Source organism: Synchiropus splendidus, chromosome 4 (genome assembly GCF_027744825.2).
Source record: "Synchiropus splendidus isolate RoL2022-P1 chromosome 4, RoL_Sspl_1.0, whole genome shotgun sequence".
Taxonomy (NCBI): Eukaryota; Metazoa; Chordata; class Actinopteri; order Syngnathiformes; family Callionymidae; genus Synchiropus; species Synchiropus splendidus.
The window spans coordinates 7,614,270-7,634,302 of NC_071337.1; the positions used below are offsets into that span (position 1 = coordinate 7,614,270).

General features: G+C 40.3%; 1 protein-coding gene across 1 annotated transcript in view; it reads left to right on the forward strand.

Annotated features, from left to right (window-relative positions):
• Positions 1-20,033, forward strand: part of LOC128757999 (uncharacterized) — a 42,353-nt gene that overhangs the window by 521 nt on the left and 21,799 nt on the right. Inside the window, exons 2-4 of the mRNA XM_053863714.1 lie at positions 7,741-7,831; positions 13,629-13,778; positions 13,964-16,407. Of these exons, the coding sequence (XP_053719689.1) occupies positions 7,741-7,831; positions 13,629-13,778; positions 13,964-16,407 (2,685 nt within the window). The remainder of the gene's footprint in view (positions 1-7,740; positions 7,832-13,628; positions 13,779-13,963; positions 16,408-20,033) is intronic.

The window sequence follows — 20,033 nt, forward strand, 5'->3', positions numbered from 1 at the left end:
TTGCGGATGAGGTTTAATAATAGGCTGCAATTGTGGTAGTAAGAGCTTTATTCGTCAAGGAAAGACGAAACTAATGCGATTAATACCACAAAAACAATAACAACAATTGTCATTTTGGACTAGTTTTAAAGCACAGTAGGCAACACCATCTTCCCTGGTGCCCGAAAACAGCTGTGCCAGTCTGTGGTGTTTCCAACGTCTGACATGGGGGCCGTTTGTGGCCTTCAATATCATTTTATGCAATGTTTTACGCGTCGTTTGTTGCTTGCAGCAGATAAAGTGAACATGCTCAGCTAGTCATAAAGAACATCGTCCACGGCCTCGGTGCCCCCGTGGTCTTGCGGTGAACCTTGGTTCTCCCTCAGTGGACATTCCCACACTGCAGTTTTCGCAAAGAACACCGGGTCAGGTTAATTATTGACCACAAACAAGAGAAAAATCCTGACGTTATTCCACGTTTGTGGCTGTCGCTTTGAGGCGCTGCGTAAAGTAAACGGTGGGACGACAGAGACATTCGGAGGGGGAGCTCCTCCCTGTCCCGATGATGTCATCTTGTCATGAAACCAAAATTTGGGTCGGGAGTAATTATGTCGCTGTTTCGGTCAATAAAGCCATTTGCATGTGTGCTGCCTGTGTTTTCCCAACCTCTGTCGGTCGTGTTATCCAAACCTGCCGTGTGTTTGTCCTTGAGGGCGAGTGTCTACACGGCTACTGTGTTAAATAAAGATGTTTTGTTCAATAGCTCTGTTGACTTGGATCTAAGGGCCCACTGGCAAAATAGATGCTTCCGCAGAAACTAGGATACTTCTGAGGAACTCTCTCTGAGTGCTGTTGAAATGAGCTTATTTTGGGTTAAAACAAAAAAGAGTCAACATTGATACCTGCCTTTCAATGATCTGTATTTACTGTTGTACTTGTCACTGTGTCCCAAAATCATTTGTGTTGTTGTGGGCACATGGTCTGTGGTGCAGCAGGCAAAAGGGAAAGGGAGGCTATTCCCTCATCGGAGCGGATTTGGAATCAGAAGGTCTAGATAAAGGCGGTTGCTAAACTTATTTTTCTGAAATTAATATTTTGTCTTGTGGGTGGTTCGGTTAAACTGTAGCTGTTATTGCTAGCGCTGTACTGTCATTCCGTTTGTTAAGCCATGGTCTTGCCAGCATTTATCTCTCTGTTTGTTAGCGGAGTAACTGGAGACGGAGCTGCAGGCCGTCAGACAGCCTTTCTAGATACTATGAATTTAAGGTTTTAATGCCAAGGGAAGGAAGAGATGTGATTGTGTTGTCGTGAGATTTACAAACACCTGTTCAGCTGTGTATCTTAATCACCAATAGATGAGTAGTTAAGAAGTTTCATGTAAAATCTCTTAGTAGTGTTCATGTAAACTGAAATAAATAAATAAATATACACAATTATTATGGTCTAAGGATCAAATAAAGTTGACTTGTTAGCTGTAAATGCCAGCATGTTGTCACTTATTCTACTGCTATGTGAAGGTAGTGGTACTGTATGTACAACTGCTGCTGTATGCTGTGTTTATATCATGCTCACAGTCATATGCATCAACTTGCAACACGAATGTGTTGCCTGGAACAGCAAACAAAGAAACCTTCAAGTCATCTGATCAAATTTGGCATTTTGGGGGGACATTGGGAGGAAAATAGGAATTGCACCTCCAGTAAAACTCGGCAGTGGAGTTGCATACTGAATGATTTTGTCATTAAACCCTGGTCATGAGATAGATAGATAGATAGATAGATAGATAGATAGATAGATAGATAGATAGATAGATAGATAGATAGATGGATGGATGGATGGATGGATGGATGATAGATAGATAGATAGATAGATAGATAGATAGATAGATAGATAGATAGATAGATAGATAGATAGATAGATAGATAGATAGATAGATAGATAGATGGATGGATGATAGATGGATGATAGATAGATAGATAGATAGATAGATAGATAGATAGATAGATAGATGGATGATAGATAGATAGATAGATAGATAGATAGATAGATAGATAGATAGATAGATAGATAGATAGATAGATAGATAGATGGATAGATGATAGATAGATAGATAGATAGATAGATAGATAGATAGATAGATAGATGGATGATAGATAGATAGATAGATAGATAGATAGATAGATAGATAGATAGATAGATAGATAGATAGATAGATGGATGGATGATAGATGGATGATAGATAGATAGATAGATAGATAGATAGATAGATAGATAGATAGATAGATAGATAGATAGATAGATAGATAGATAGATAGATAGATAGATAGATGATCGGTGGATGATAGATAGATAGATAGATAGATAGATAGATAGATAGATAGATAGATAGATAGATAGATAGATAGTTGGATGGATGGATGGATGGATGGATAGCTAGATGGATGGATGGATAGATAGTTGGATAGATAGATGGATAGACACATATTCACTATTAACAAACTAGTTATTATGTTATTTACTGTGACTCATCTGTAATGACAGTGTAACTGAGAGTGAATTTGGTTGCCATTCCTGTGTAAAATGCCGTCAGGCTTACCAAGATGCTGATCAGTACTTGATGATGATAAAGTGGTTTGTTTATGGTAAAATACGTTGAGAGTGTCACCCCAAAGTGTTTGAACATTCAATTGCGATACAAATAGAGACAGCAGCGCGGCCTCCCTGCAGAACAAGCAGAGAGCAAATCACTCTATCATACAAAAAAATATATATGTGTTAAAAATGTCTTTCAATTTGTTGATGGTTTATGGTTGCAGTGGTGATGATGGTGTGGATTCTCCACTTTACACCATGTCACATGCACGTCCCGATACATACACTGCTTTCACTTTCCCTCTGAAAACTCGACGATTTTTTTCTTCTTCTCCTCACAGAATGTTATATTGTTGCAAGATGGTAAAGTCGTGGTCGTAAAAGGCTGGAATTACGGAGATCAGCTCCCCACTACATTAATTTCAACTTATGAAGTCTTCATTTATCGTTTCATGAAGTAACATTGGCCAATCGTTGTTAGTAAAGACTGAAAAATATTGTTGAAATATACAGTAGTAATTACAGATATTTAAACAATGTAGTGTCAGTGAAATAATCGTTTGTTGAAACTTACCTTATTTGTATTAATGTCAATCTGATGTTTGTCTTTGAATTTGAAGAGACTTAGACTTAGACTAGACTTTATTGATCCCGTTGGGAAAACTCCCTCCAGGAAATTTACATTTCCAGCAGCAATAGAGGCAAGAAAGGGCATGCAGCCATGAAGAGCATCACACGGAGAATAAAATAAATAAATAAATAAAATAATAATACCAAAAACCTAAAAATAAAATAAATAAGTAAAGAAATAAAAAGTTAAAATTAAACTTGATTAAAATAGGTTATTGCACCAGAGAAGTGTTCATTTCAAAGTAGTCAACCCAAATACTGACCATTAAGATATATATTAAAACTTCATTAAGTCACAAAGAATAAAATAAAAAAAAGTTACTTTAACAACAGCTTTGCAATGTTTTTATAGTGTATGTCCACAAAAACAGCTCATTTTATACCATGAAAAATCATGAAGTTTTAGTCTTCCAATGCCATTCACTGCAGGGTTTCCCTGCCAGAAAGTGCTTCCCATTATGTTCACAGTCTGTACCTTGTCATTACCGACCAGTAATGCCTCTGCAATGTGCTTAAAGGTCAGAGTGGCGGCTCTCTCTCACAAACAGCACTGAGCGTTTGTGTGCACATGGTGAAGTTCAACTGCTGGTTGTGTGGTGTGACAATGCAGGGGTGATCACATGACTGTCGTGCGGGCGAGCTGTCAGCATGTGTTTGCACAGCAATGAAAAAAAAAATCTAAAATAATGAACAGAGGGTGAGTGACCAAGGTTGGAGGTTGCACGCCACTTTAGTCCCGTTTTATTCTCCACATGAGTTGACATGGCATCTCAGCTGTGATAGATGTCCTAGACATCAACGTCTTTATCTGTTTATAGTCTTGGATTAAGTTTAAATCCTTGTCTGCAGTCTTTATCTGCCGAAGATGCGAGGATTTCAGGGTGTGAAAAACAAACTCTCCCGTCATTGGGTTTGTGTTTTTGTCAGAGCTGCTTCACGGTTGACTGTAATGTTAAAGTCAAACAAGATCACAGAGGGCAGAGAGTTTCTGTCGGGAAGTTCGGCCGTCTGCATGGAACTAGATTTAAGTAGCTGTCAAAAGAAACCTGCCTCGCCACATGCCTGATTCATTGTCATGAAACTCTCATCGATGATACAAGGAGACACACGGAGCATTGTTCTAGAGCTGAGATGCGAGTCACAGTCAAGGAACAGGGTTCTTTTTTGCGGAAACTGACATTTGTCTTTACGATCTAAATGAGTCACAGTCTTCAAGAACCTGTTGTTATAGTTCGGGTTGTATAAACACTGCAGTGTAGCGTGAAGTGTTCTGGAAAATACTCATAGAAACAGTATTGGAACTGTTACCTTCCTCGATGATTTGAACTCTATGCACGTACAACACTGCTCATGCTAATGAACAAACAAACAAATGTGTATTCAAGACAGCACACAATGGCTTGTGTCACTGTTCTCTTTGAGGCAGTTATGTATAGTTTAGCGTTTTCTCTCAGGGTCATTTTGAACTTTGACATTGCTGCTTTATTCACCATGTTTTGAATCATCATGTTTTTGTTTGTATCAGCTTTTGAACAATGAGTGCATTATTGTGTAGATGAGGTATCGTGAAACAGTATTGCGGGGTTGATGAAACAGTGGCCCGTTTTTCAGAGGCCACTAGATGGCGCTCTCGGTTTAGATGTGATGTGAGGTTTCATTGAATTAGTTGTTCAAGACATTTTACAGCAGACAGTGCCACCTGGTGGCCTCTGAAAATTAGGACACTGTTTCATGAAACTTCATCTCATGAGGGAGGCATGTATCATCCTTGTTTCAAATTCTGACGTTGATAAATAACTTGCCAGTAGCCAGTAGCACTGCTGGTGCCCTTACCTCGCACTGATGCCAACAGCGGTAGAGGTTTGCGTCAGCCAGGTACAGTGAACACCAGTTGACTGAAACATTATTTTGAAATTTTGGAAGAACTTTTTTGACTGATTTCCTGTATGAACTGTCATCACCATCAGCTACAACTTGACCAAAACTGCCTCAAAATATAGAACTTAATCCGATCTCAAGTGGCATGGTGTGGTTCAGTGCAGGTCATAAACTTGTTTTGGTCTGTGTCAGGGGTTAGACTTTATGTTAGTGCCCCAGTTACAAATGCTTTAGTGAGTATGGAGGTTTGTTTTTTCCTTGTTTGACAAACTTGTTTCAGATTTGATCTGATTTCAGAATCAGATCAAAATAATTTAGATGTGGACAAATATACCTCAAGTAAGACCAACACAGCAAGTGCCCGGATTGCGATTTTTATTCTGGAGGCGGCAACGAGAGCTCAACTTTTAGGAAGAAGATGGACAAGAAGCAGATTATGAAATGAATAAGACCGATAAGAATATAAAGAAAATTGGCCACAAACACTAATTTGCTATAGGCTGATATACTGTATATACAGTTTTCTTTTCACCTTTCACCTTAAATGCTTTCTGTGAATGCTGAATCAGCATTTTACAAGTTCAAATGCAGTCAGAAATCGACACTGAGCATCACAGAGGGGCTGGGAGTGTTTGGATTAGACCTATTTGTGATGCACTGTTGACAGTGTTTTGGTAAACCTTGCAAATCTCATGGGATCAGAGGAAGGAACAGAGCGAACACACATTAGAGTAAAACCTCTATATCACCCGAGACTTTAGGGTGCAGGGACTAAGGGGCGTCAATGTCAGGGACCAGACCCAAGGCCAAATCGAGGTAAAATAAGTTGAAGTCTGTGGTGACCAAAGCAACAGTCTGCAGTCCTGACTCTACCACCGGATTGTCCAGTCAGGAAATGCAAGGAGTTCCTCTGTATCTGCTTCAGTTAAGATGGAACTACAGAGAGAAGAACACTAAGAAGCACAACCTCCTTTATCTATCAACAGTCAGTCGACACAAAGACTTATCATTTCAATTGATTTGCCAATTCTCAGACGGAAGTAAGTCAATGGAGTGTTGTAATTCTTGAATCCGATAAAGTCTAAAACTACATTTGAAAGCAGTTACAGTTCATCATGAAGCCGGTGTGAGTCTGTTTCGATGATCAGTGAAGCTCCAGTTTTCTGTTCAGCTTTGTGTTGCTGACTGGCCATCGTTGACGTGATAAGAATTCAGAGCAAACTGTTTTCTGATCATTTGATCAATTCCTAGTCAGCAGCTGTTGATTGTTCCCAGTGGTTCTATTATTTTCTGTTTCTTTATTTAGCGAATGATGATGTGAAGATGAGAATAAATATTTTGGTTTAATCTGCCGGTAACTGTTTTAGTGACTGACATACTGCTGTTGTGGTGATGTTTGTTCTGACTACACATCACTGTAGGTCAAGTGTTAGTGGAGCATCATTGATATGATATGTGATGTTTGAATGAACAAAAGGTTTTAATCTACATTGAAAAAAAAATTCATACGTTTTCATTGGAATATGGCACAGTTTTTTCAGGTCAAGATTTGGTAGTGACTCCAAACTTGGTGTGAACTTGAGTGTAGTCATGGCCTTATAAAGCTGAGTCATTGCACCAGTATGGTTAGTAGTTTTTAAGTCCATCAAACACTCACAAATTTTAAATGAGGCATCATTTTGAGTCTATGTTCGTGCCCTGTCCATAGTTGAGAGAATTGTGTGCCGTTTTTATTTTATTTTATTTTTTATTAATACGTTTTTAGATTAATTTTAATTATTTTATCATAAACAAAATTAATGCTAAATTTTCACAGAATTTGAATCTTGATCTCGTACACGGCGTTTGGTCATACACATTTAGTTTAACTCATTTTCTGCACATCATACATAACATTTTATTCCACATCATGTGCTCAATAATGTGCAACTAAATTAAAAAATGAAATAAGTAATTCAATGTTAAAAAAAAGTTATGACCTAAAATTTTCTGATTTTTTCCAAAGCATGTCTTGATGATACAAGTTCGTATAATATTGTAAAATATAGTAGATATTAGTTGGTTCGTAGCCGGAAATTATAGAGCGTAGAGTGCCATCTAGTGGACTGCGTGGGTGAGGAAGTTAATAATAGACGTTTTTTTTTCTATTTTTAAAAAATGATTAGAGCCTAATAAATTAGAAGACTTTTTATTTTTTAATGTTATTTTTAGTGATCAATTGGTCGTTTGGGAGCTAAAGTACAGAACCCTGTGCCACAGTAGTTGTTCCTGCATTTAACTTCATTTCCTCACATTGAATTGTCGCACATCTGACAATATGAAGAGGTTGTGTGCAGGATGTCGTGCCATCCAGCTTCCTGTGTCGTGCCTTTGGGTGAAGGAAGGCAGTCAGTGTTCATCAGGAAGCTCTCCTGGGCTGTTTGAACAGGGCTGACAGCTCATGTAGCCAGTCTCTCCGCACTGAAGCCCTTACTCAAAGGTTACTCCAGGATATGAGTACTGTAAAAGCACATGTGAGTCCCGAAAATGTCCCTCTGCTGCCAGCAAGATGACTCAAAGCTCACGGTGTTTCAGCTGCTACACTTCATTTGCTCATCGTGTGCTGTATGACTGCAGTTGTTGTGCTTTTACTGACGCGTTTCTTCACTCAATCCATTTCAGTGTTGCTGATTCCAAGGAGGAAATTTCCAATTCTGACTTCACTGAAAATGAGCCACGCCCCTCTCTGTACGCCACCGTCCCCAGCTCCAAGGTAGGTGAAGGTGTTTTCATGGCTTGGATATTTCCCTGTGCTCCCCCCCCTCAGTTCAGTCAGCGGGATTTCTCTTAAATCACCAGAAGTAAATATATATATATATATATATATATATATATATATATATATATATATATATATATATATATATATATATATATACATATATATATACTGTATATGTCGAGAAATCCCAGGGAAGCAGTGCACTTGTTCACTGTAGCCTATCCTTGTTTATATATATATATATATATATTAAATGGAAGAAGAAAAAAAGTCTTCCCAACTACTGCCAACAGAGGGGGTAAGAGCAAAGATTTATAACGCTTCAAAAATTTATATATATATATATATATATATATATATATATATATATATATATATATATATATATATATATATATAGCTACTTATATACATAAAGTTACATGCTCTGTACGCCAGATTGACTGCACCAGTAGCACTTTAATGTCAATAAAACGCCTGTAAGTTCATTGGTCTGGTGTGTCAAGCGCGCAATCTTGGTAGCATGAAGCTAGATTCCTAGCAAAATTCCATAATTTAGTGACCAAAGATTATGGTTGACTGGGCTGCAGAGCATTATGGGAAGTCACCGATACTTAGCTTGCTGTTGAGGGTGATGGCACCTCACATGCACCTAACTTTGGTTACATTGGAAAGAAGTCAGAAAAGCTGTGGTTAGTTGTGACAGTATTTTGCAGTCGGATTTTGTTCAAACAGTCAAATTCACATGTGTCGGAGCCATAGGTTCCCGACCCCTGCACTATAGAATGGAGCGTGCGATCTTGAGGCTTCATGGAGCTCATGCGTTCCTCAGTTTTCATAAACGTTTATTAGAACTACATTCTTCCTGGCAGCAACTTCGCTTGCAGTACGTTCACGAACGCTTTCCTTTGAATGACAATTCATGAATGGATGTATTACCATAACTACTGGATCATAATTGACTCATTTAATGTAATAATGGATAGTGTTTTGACAGCCTCACTACAGAGAGAGGTGAGGGCCAAGCCCACAGCGGAATCAGTCGCCTGCAAGGCTGCATTTCAGGACACTTTTGGGAGACATTTTCAGAAAGAAAATAACCACATACATCCTCACCTGTAGACAGACAAGAAGTCAGAGGCAAACCTCTCATTCCCAGGACAACAAAGTGCTTCACAAACCCAGATTGTTAATAGTGTTGCTAGTACTAGAGGTTGCGTTGTACAAGATGGCCCTCCCTTGTTTGTAACGTTGTGGAAGAAATCCTCTAGTCAAACAACACACCCACTGTACTCTCCTTTAGAGACTAAATCTGCATGTCATTTTCGGTTGTGTCTACCCTCCTCTCCCAGGTTCAGCCTTGAGTATTTGTTCAGCATTAAAATTCAGGTGAAAAATAAACTTCTACTTTCTTTTATGAAAATAATATCTTGATGAAATTTATAAAACATGATCATCAATGTGGTCATGTTGCAATCTTCTGTCTGGATTGCCAGTCTTTTTTTTTTTTTTAACTAGTTATTCCTTCCATAAGGAGCACATATATTTCTACAAATCAATACCCAGTGTACTACTGAATTAACTGTTCACTGTTGAGCAAAAAGCCAAAAAAAAAAAAAAAAAAGATTCACAGTGGCCCATAACACAACAATCCACAAGGGGCCGCTAGCGCGCCAAATACCTTTGACGTCTCAAACGGATAATTCTGCTCCGTTTTTTTTTTTTTTTTAACAATTTGAAGAAACTATGGAAAACATTGTGTTCAAGAAAATAGTGAACATGTGTGAGCAATGAAGGGCGAATTGCTTATAGTGGCAGGTGAAGATCAATAAATACTGTCACTTTTTATGAAAGAAAATGTGATTTCATGTTGACAAATGGTGTTATTAACTGACACATTGATTTGAAAATATGTGTTTTTAAATGAATGTGTTTTGGAATCAACATGTTTATTTATTTATTTTTTAGATATGCTCCTATTAACAGAAAATAAATTTGAGTGTGAAACTAATGATTAAAAAGTAAAATAGAAGTGATAATACTTGATATTATCACTATTTATTTTTTTTGTAAATAACTTATCTTGCTGGAGTTCAACTGAGTCCAACTTAATAAGTGAAAATGTTAAATTAATTTTTGAAGCGTTATAAAGCTTTGCTCTTACCCCCTCTGTTGGCAGTAGTTGGGAAGACTTTTTTTTCATTCCTTAATCTTCTTCCATTTAATTATGTGTTGTACATGTATAAAACTAAAGGCCCCAGGGGACAAGTCACTCCATGTGGTCCACGAGCATCTCAGAGTCTTAAGTCATGTCATTCAACAGGCTGAAGTGCAAAGAGGGAGAGGCGGGTCTTTGACAGGTCGCCTGTCCGTCACCGGACACATAGATCCACAACCACTCACACACACTCAAACACTGGGAAACTATTTAGAGCGGTCAATAAATCTCTGCGCATGTTTGACCTGTGGGGGTCCAAACAACACCAAACTAAGCTTTGTCTTGTTTATATCACCGCACAGCACTCACACACACAATCCAACCACGAACAAGCAAACCATAACAATGATAACATCTTCAACTGACATGTATGCCAACATGGCCTTCTTCCTGTTGACATAGACCACAAGCCAGTGGCCATTCCAGTTTGGCCATGATGTTGTGTAAAAAATAAACTTTTGTTTTTTTAACATCCTGCTGCGCAGAAACAACCCAGGAAAGCTGTTGTGACACTGCATTCTAGGCATCATTGCTCAAACATTCGCAATGCTGGACCGAGAACTGCAGGTTGTAAATAAAAACTCTGGGAGCTGAAATATGTTGAAATATGTTTCCGGCATTATTCTAGTCTCTATTTGATGTCACGGTCATCAATCATTCTCTTAAATGTGCATCTGATTTAATAGTTCATTTAAGTGTCAACCAAGTGGAAAAGCATCTAAAGCCATGTTTAAGATGTGATAATCTTAACAGTGTTTGAATGCTATTCATGTTATTCTTATTGAATTGTGTGGTGTGTTAGATGGGCAAAAGCCTTGGACAGAGAGTAGATCTGGGCCTGTATTAGTATGTGGCTACACAGCATCAGAGGGCGGAGCAGCTCATGCGTGAGGATAGTGCACGACAAACCAGACAGAAAACACTCATTCTGAGCATCTCTACAATATCTAGAAATAGCTAGAAATCTAGAAATGAGGTGCATCTGAGGGAGCAGAATTTGACATGTAACGTGTGGTTGAGTGAACGTTACTCTTTTCACGTTCAAAACTTTTTTTTTACATATACAAAATTTGTTTTTTGGTGTTGGGGAGGTGTCCTTGCCACGGGGCGAAGCTGAATAATGACTGACAGCACTAAGAACTGTGGTGTGAGATGTGATTTTACAGGTAACACGGATATTGTGATGCTTTAAGGTACATCTGGATGTCAGAGAAAAAGGGCAGATACAACACACTGCTCCAATCTACATGCTCTTTTTGGTGCAAATAAACATAAAACACGATACAATACAAACAAATGACAGCACGGTGGGTGATTCTGTTGTCACATTTCAAATTTCCGACTTCCACCGGCAACACTGAATGCAACGCGACTAGAAGTTCAGCACTGATTAAGTTTGCCACTACATCTTAGAGCAAGATTTATTTTGAGTCTGGGGTAGAGATGCAAAATGTCATTTTAAGTTTTATTCATTTTATTTTTTTAAATCTTTAATCTCCTGTCCTGTTATAGACTGGAAAGACAAGGTTATGCTTCATTTAAGATCAACCACGAACACTAGAAATAAGAAATGAATACGTAAAGCAAGATATATGATGCAACACAAGTTTTGCAGTGTGAGACAGTGGTGATTTTGGAGGAAGAAATGAGGTCAGTGTGAGAGTTGGATTACCTCAGCTCTTCATGTGAGGACAGAATAGGAAAGAATATGGACCATGATGTTTGATAATGAAAAAGTGATTTGTAGACACAGGCAGAGGTGAGAATGTGAGGGAGGGTGATCGAAGATGAAGGTGAAGAGATAGTGAAAACAGTTTGAGGTTGGTCATATAGTTTGTTAGATGAGGAATAAGAAGACGTAGGAGAAGGATAGAGGAGTGGTACAGAGTGTTGTGATGGGTCCATGAGGTTTCATGAAACAGTGTCCTGACTTTCAGAGGCCACCAGATGGCACTGTCTGCTGTAACATGTTTGGACTTGAACAACTAATTCAATGAAACCTCACAGCGTTTCTAAGCCAAGAGCGAGCCATCTAACCCATCACTAACAGAAGGACAGCTCATGTGGAGAGGGACGACAGACTCAGAATGTTCGAGATGGAAGAATGGGAAGATGACCAATGAGGTTCAGGATGAATGAGGGAATGAAGAGGAAAGGTATGACGATCAAGGTTGGTCAAGATGGAGAGCGTGCTGTGGCAGCACTGGCAGGAAATGATGAGAATCACGCTGTGTGAAACACTTTTCATTAGCAAAACAATGAAGACCTCTAGAGTTTGTCTTACTGGTTTGGCCACTTTTTTTGTCATGGAGGTGATAAACCTGGAGTAGTTCAGATCAAATTTGAATTTGTGTTTGTCTTATCTTCGGTGGATGGGTAAAGCCGGGGCAGAAACACTGTGGTGAAACCTATTTGGTGATTCAACTCTATACCAATATCGCCACGCTTGACTCTTGTTGCATCAACAGGAGGGAGACCACACAGAAACCCAATTTTTATCGCAGCTTGTCCTTTCCATTCTCTTCAAATCATCCGTCACAGCAGGAGGAATTCCACGCGCCACACCCAGTCAAGAATCTGGCGGGAGGCAGTGACAGACAGCCTTGTGTTTAAGGTCACTTTGTCATCGACTCTCAGCTTAACGTGCTGCGACAGTCGCTGGAATTAGTCACCACCCCCAACATTTTAATCTCATCCATCAAGTGCTTGAAACTCAGGCCTTTAATAAAATGTGCGCCGCATGCCTGTTGCGGTAAGAGAGTGTTGACGTTTTAATGGGGTGATCAAAAACAATTTCAGGGTTTTTGTTCCCTGAACAATAGCATACACGTTTTCAACTGCCTGTCCAACACATGCGGCTTCCGAGGCTTTGCTTCTTGTTGAATTTTGAGAGAAGATCCTGAAGGATCGCCACCCCATATGGCTTAACCCTCAACACAACACTTTTGTTTACGTGTTGGACAGTCCAGTGAAGCAGTGCCTACTGCATCAATCGAAACACGGAATGCTCAAACATGCATTGCACACTGCGTCACTCTTGGACGGAAAATTCCAGCTTGCTGATAGTCAATATGTTAAGCTACAGGAGTGACAGTATGTTGGCCTGTCCATTACTAGGGCAGCTTGAACAGGACCTGGAAGCCTTTTGTCCTACAGTTGACCAGATGACGTGCTGCTCATGTGTAAGGCAGTTACATTGCAGCACCGTGATATGTTGAACCTTCAGCCACATTTAACCTTGTAACCTTGTAGTTGCATAACAGCATTGCACCCATTTCATTTAGGGAACGTCAGCGGCAGTAAAGACTTCTACAGCCACTCCTGAAAGAAAAAAAAAAACAGCATCTTTCGAGACAGATCCAAGGCATGAAAGCACTACTTAAGTAGATGGAGTTTATCGAGCTGAAATTCTGAAAGAACCCCTCTGAGTCAGCTCTTTCCTTTTGAAAACTGTCTTAGAGTTGCATCTTGTGTTTAAAGAATTTACTGTATTTGTTATCCTAAATGTGAGAAAGTGAATGTGAAAAATAGATGGATAGATGAAACAATTGATTCCTTCTTTTTCTACAGAGCAAGAGCTTCAGCTTCTCAGAGTTGGATCTCAGAAAACCCAAAAGCCTGAGAAACTACAACTTTGGGCTCAGAAAGCGACTCAAGAAAGATGACAACAAGATCTCCAAGAGCACGATCGGCCTTCCAGGCATGGGCGCTCAACAAGAGGTAGTTTGCGTAACTGAATTTACGTCAGAAGTACTGAGATCTAGGTTAGAGTCAAGAGTACTGCAGCGTTTTTGGTGTTCCTGCCCTATTTTTACATTTCAGGACTTGCATTTTTAGACATCTGTGTGACACTAAATGGCCGCACCACTTGTTTCTGACTTAACACTGCAGTCATCTTGTTGCAGGAACAGCTGGACTCGAGTCAACTGAACATGGATCATGTCGACACAAACCTCAGCAGTTCTCAGCCCTTGCTTCACACGACTAATAAAACTAGGAGTCCGCTTCACTCAGCCTTCTCCTTGAACCAACAGCAGACTTCCAATAGTTTGTTAATGCAGCCACAAAGCCAGGAGATCATTGACTATGACAGTTCTGAGATGCTTGATGTAGATAAAGCCCCAATTGCAACCATATCTGAGTTGGAAGATGTTGCTGAACCATGGCGAAAAAGTGCTTTGGTCCAGGGCGGAGCGTCTGAGTATGAATCACGTCGACTCTCTCAGAAGGCTGCAGAGCTTGATAAGGCCTCATATAGTGATTTAGTCCCTCAACGTTCTGAAGAAACGGTCAGCAGTTCTCTCACTGATTCAGCCTTGTCAGATCATCTTCACGATGCAGCTGAACTTTCCACTCAGGGTCCCACAAATAGATCTCCCCAGGGATTCTCAAAAAGCTCCCTGACAGAGATCTCCAGCGCAAACGTTGCTGGAGAAGATGAGTCAAGCTCTTCCAATGAAAGTCCTGAGTCAAATCCTGATGCATCCTCGGATTCTCAGCAAGAATCCTCCACTCAACCAGACTCATCGGAGAAAACAAAAGAGATTTCTGATGTTCAAGTTTCAGATTCTGATTCTCATTCTGAGATCCAATGTGTGGTCAACAATGGTACGCCTGAAACAGTTCGACCGGAGAGGCTTTCATTGCCAAGCGATGGCGTGGTTTCACAGACTCGTAGCAGAGATTCAGTGGATTATGGTGATTGCAAAGTGAGACCAGGCCATGTTTCTCCAACTAAAACCAGTGCTGTAATCATCAAATCCACTCTTCTGCGGCCCGAAGAAAAACCGCATCGGCCCATCATACGAGAATTCTCAACGACCGACCCTCTGTCATATAAACGGCCCACCGCTTTAGACATTATAGACTCTGGTATGGTACTCCCAAATAAGACCAAGGTCCAATCAACTTTTGAGCGTTCCTATCAGGTGTTTAATAGCCCAAAGGGACCTGTTAACACTGCTGACCAGTGGCGACCCAAACAATCCACTCGAGACAAATCGGAATCTGACCCTTTAAAAGTCAATTCCTACACCTATACAACGACCTCTAGAGGATTCTCAAGGACTCCTTTGTCTCCTCAGAAATATGACACCATTGACACAACTGGTTCAAGAAATTCCCCCAAAGACAAGTCAGATTCAGTCATGTCATCCCGAGTCTATGCCTTTAAAGCTCAGTCTGATCAACAAGACAACACTAGTCAAGCTGAGATAAAAGGATCCACAGGTGTTTTCTGTGATGACCCTGGCAGATCAGGTGCTCCACACAGTGCCCCTCCTGTCTCTGAATATTCAACCTCTCAAGGGACTGAAACTCGAGTTTCACCGACTAAACAGAGAGCAGTCGTTGTCAAAGAGTCAGTGAGCGACAGGGCAAGCATGGATCCTAGTCTTCCCTCTGATGCTCCCTCTCTTATCTCTCTACCAGAAAAAATGATCCCTGTCAGAGATTTTGATGTTAAGAGTGACACTTCGGACACAGAGAGCTTTTATTCTTTGTGTCCACTGCCTGAGGAGAAGGATGAACACAAGGCAGTGACGAACCGCTCCGAGGAGGCGTGCAGCCCGATGTTTCTGAGTGTGGGATCGGATGAGGGAAGTATTTTGGATGTCTACTACAGCGCCGACGAGGACAACATTGATGGTCACCCGGAAGCAGTGGAGAATCAGGACACTAAGGAGGAGAAACCACCACAGCGGCAGAGCCCACTAATAGCCACTTCTGAAACAGTAGAAGACCAGGCGCTACTCGCACTTGGAGGTGCAGAGATTTCACAGATTCTTTCGAGTGATGATCAAGTCAAACCAGCGGTGAAAGTAAAACAGACGGAGGTGAACGGAAAGCAAGAAGTACTGGCCGGACTGGTTCCGCAAGGGAACACACTCTTGGTATGCGACTCTCCTCCTCCCTCAGGGAAACCTCATGTGCTAGATTTTGATAGAAACAACATCAAGAAGAAGGAGTTGATCGAACCAACCTATAAGCTCGACTCCCTGATCAAGTATTACGAAAGCAACTGCGCTAAAAGCAATCATGCAAGGAAAGTCCACGTGAAGCAAGACAGCGCGACGAGACACAGGGATGAAGAAAACGCTGTGGTTGCCGTCGTAAAATTCGCATACACCTCTCCACCTGCGGAGGTATTGACAGTGACACACAGCGCTGAGCTGCAATCAGATGCCACGGTGAGCGCGGACAATAGAGTGGCCCCACGGAGCAGCAAGTGGGAGGATACTGTTACTCACAACTCAGATACAAACAGGACGACTCAAGAGCAGGTGGCAGTTACGGCATCAGATCCACACCAAAAAACTGCAGCAGTGCCAGGAGATCCTATCGCGCCGGGGTGAGTGGCTGTTTCACTGAAACTCTCTCAGGACTGCGTCTTTTGGTTTGTTTACACGCCATATTATGTGTCGAGGAAGAGTTATTTCACCGATTTGACAGAGCTGTCATTAGGAAAATAGCTGCTTTGGTAACTACTGGTTGCTTGTGCATCAAGTTCATACGCTCCAGGGGTTAAACAAGACTCCAAAACTAGCTATGACTGCTTAAGACAGCAGCCTGAGAATGTGGGTCCTTCATTTTCTCACCTTACAGGACGGTCATCTGATAAGGGACTCGAAAAGCGCACGAGCTAAACATGAGTCAAACAGATCTGCACTGCATTGAATGCATGGTTGCTAATGTGCTTTATTATATATCTTTTAATATCTTTTTAAAAATAGACAGTATGTTTCCAAAGCACCATTAATAATCATCCAAAATCAATTTTGGAGATGACTTTTTTTTCAATCTGTCACACGATTTAGGATGCTCAGAGCCAAAGTTCAGAGCCAAAACAATTAGCATACCGATGAACTCATTTGTCTGAATGGTTTGTTTGTTAGGGTCTCAGTCTCATCCATGAGACCTTACAAGATGTTTCATATTTCAGTAATAAAATAGTCACATTAGTGACACATTCAATTGTCCAAAACAAAGCCACAATTTCTCAGGGATGGGCTCAAAATTTTATTTTTTTTTTGAACCATGTATAGATATGCATCCTTTAACTTGTGGGGAAACAAGAATTTCCCCAAAAAATATTACGTATTGAAAGGACTTGCCAACATCTGCAGCAATGACATAACTATGATTTTATATGCATAAAAAAAAGGGGACAAGACGACTTATATGACAGTGAAAACAAATGTAAAGATATATAAATATGAAAAGTAGGCTGTGCATGGCTGTGCATAAGGAAACACGGCCCATACATTTTACGTTCTGTCAGTATGTATTTGCATGTGTTAAGTATGGATTTCTGAAGGCAACACACGCCACACGCCGGCTCACGACAATCCCAAGGCTTCTGCCTCTGACCAATCACAGCGAAGCATGCGTGGGAAAACTAGTAAACAGTGGAAGCAATATGTTTCTGCTGCACCTAATACAGAACAGAACAAAGCAACATTTCTACTCTTAATAACCTATTTTTTTCACACATCTCTCTGCATATATGAGTCGAACACAAGGTCACCAACCCCCATCGTACACAGGTGACTGTTGCATCCATCTAATAAAATTATCAACCCTGAATATTAGGTGGAAATTCAGAGGTATTCCTTTTCCCGATTTTTGTTTTAGACTGGCGAGTACATATTCAATGCTGCCTGTTTCTGCTGAAATCAGCAGTTTTAAATTACTCTCCCTATAAAGTTATGTAGGACAACTTGTCTCACGATGACTTCTTTGCATTCATTCCACTCACTCTCAAACACAAAATAGTTCTTGGATTTATTTAGTGTAAAGTCTATGCATCTGCTTTCTTTGACAAGGACAAGTAGCGCACTGTTGTCAGACTATGCTGAGACACAAATGGAATTACAAACTTGCAGCCGAACTGTAACCACACCTTCACCAGACAAAGGAACTCATCGCATATTTTCTTAATTCTGTTTACTTTCAAGTCGACAGTACAAACTTTGTAATCATGATTGTGTGTTCCATGGGTTGAGTAACTATTTTAAAAAATTTAAAGGGCAAGATCTCATTAAAAAGACAAGAACTGCTTGATATGTTTAGGGCCTGCAGCATCACGTGAAAAGGAAACACTGATAAACTCTTTTATTTTGGAGCTGAGATGATCATATCAATGCTGACATCATCATCTCTTTTGTAGCAACATCCTAAAACAGAAAAAATAAAGACGGACTGATGATGCTATTTTGAAACTCCTTGAAACTTTTTGAAAAATGAGGCTTCATGAAGCTTTGTCGGCTCATCATTCGTTTTGCGAGCACATATTCCCCACAAAAGTATTCTCTGTTCACAGGAGCACTGTTTTCCAAGACTCCCAGAATGTTTAAAATGTGAATTCTGTGGCCCTCACCCAGCCATTATAGGAACATTTGATCAAAATGAGCGATTTAGGTTGGTTGAAAACGGAAAATTTCTTGGCGATATGCTATTTGGAATCTTTTATCAATGGTGTTTCGTCTAAAGCAGGACTGCCCACACTGTTCCTCCAAGGGCTGCAGCAACCAATGAAGAGGACACCTGTTCAGTAGTGATGGGTAGATGAGGTATCATGAAACCTATTGCAGGTTTGATGAAACAGTGTCCTAATTTTCAGATGCCACTAGATGGCGCTCTTGGTTTAGAAATAATGTGAGGCCCTTTGAGTTGAGAGTTGCCAACTTCAACTAAAAAAAAACAGAAGAAAATGTTTGTGGTCCAATGCTATTAATTCAGTTTTCAGGGTCATTTCAGCAAAACTTCAGTGTAATAATGGAAGACTCTCAATCTACATAACAGAAAAACATGAAACAGTGCTGTAACTGTGGTTGACCTCAGTAGTAGCAGTAGCACTTTTCTTTTTACCATCCTGTCTCTTCTGTTCAACACTCACTCGTTCATGATTCATGCTAAAAACATTGCAGACTAGATTCTTTTAACCAAGAAAAAAAAACTTGTCCTTTCACCTAATGTTGGTGCCACTGGTTTTACCTGAGATGCCAGATATGCAAGGTGGCTATAAAGTCATGATCAAGTTGAGAAGTTAAGCTTGAACCACACTTTTAGACTTTCATGATAGAGTGAAACTATGTTGCATGTTCAGGTGCTTCTGTTATCTGTTATCAAACTGAACACTTTCTAGTCCTTCACAGTGCTGTCAGTGACCCTCACATCTTTAACTCTTACCTCATATCATTCAAAAAGAGAATCGGCTTTGTGAAGTTTTGACTGAAGTGTGCCACAAAGATTAGGATTTGCCGAAAAGCAGGCCTCTCGAATGAGGTTGTGCAGAGCTGCAGGGAGGGTAATTAAGTCTCAGGTGTTGCGCTGCAGTTTCGATAGACGTGTACGACGCTGGAGAATTTATGGTTTTGCTACAGACTGTAATAAAAGTTTATGTAAGTGACAGGAGGTGTAGTTGGGGAGCGTGAGGAAGTGTCAGAAGATTCACAGTAGCAGTAGTGTTAAATCGTATTTTTTTCCGTCGATGAATGCAGTGGCTGGTTAGTGATCACAACACTGAAAAAGCACTCAGTGAGTGTAGACACTTTTTTGCATCTATGATGCCATCAACAATTGAAATCGAATGAGGTAATACGGACAGAAGGTGGCGGTGTATCGGTTTCCTGTCAATATTTACTTGAGGGTTTCAATGACATTCTATGGTTTGTTTCGTCATTATTTTGGCAGCCAACAGATGGAGATAAAAAAACAAACTTTTTCAAATGTTTCCCCAGACATGCTGGCAAACAGTAGCATTATCAATTTTTGTTGCTTGTTCACTGATCACTTTTTTTGAGCAGAATAAATGCTTTTGACATTTGCATGGAAGGTAGGACGACAGTTTGCATGTGCAATATAAAACTGGTAGGTGACACCTCCATGGTTTACAGCATTGTGTGTTTGGAGCGACGCAAGTGGACGAAGCCACCTTGCACGAGGCAAGAGCAAGAATCCAACAGTTAGAACAGA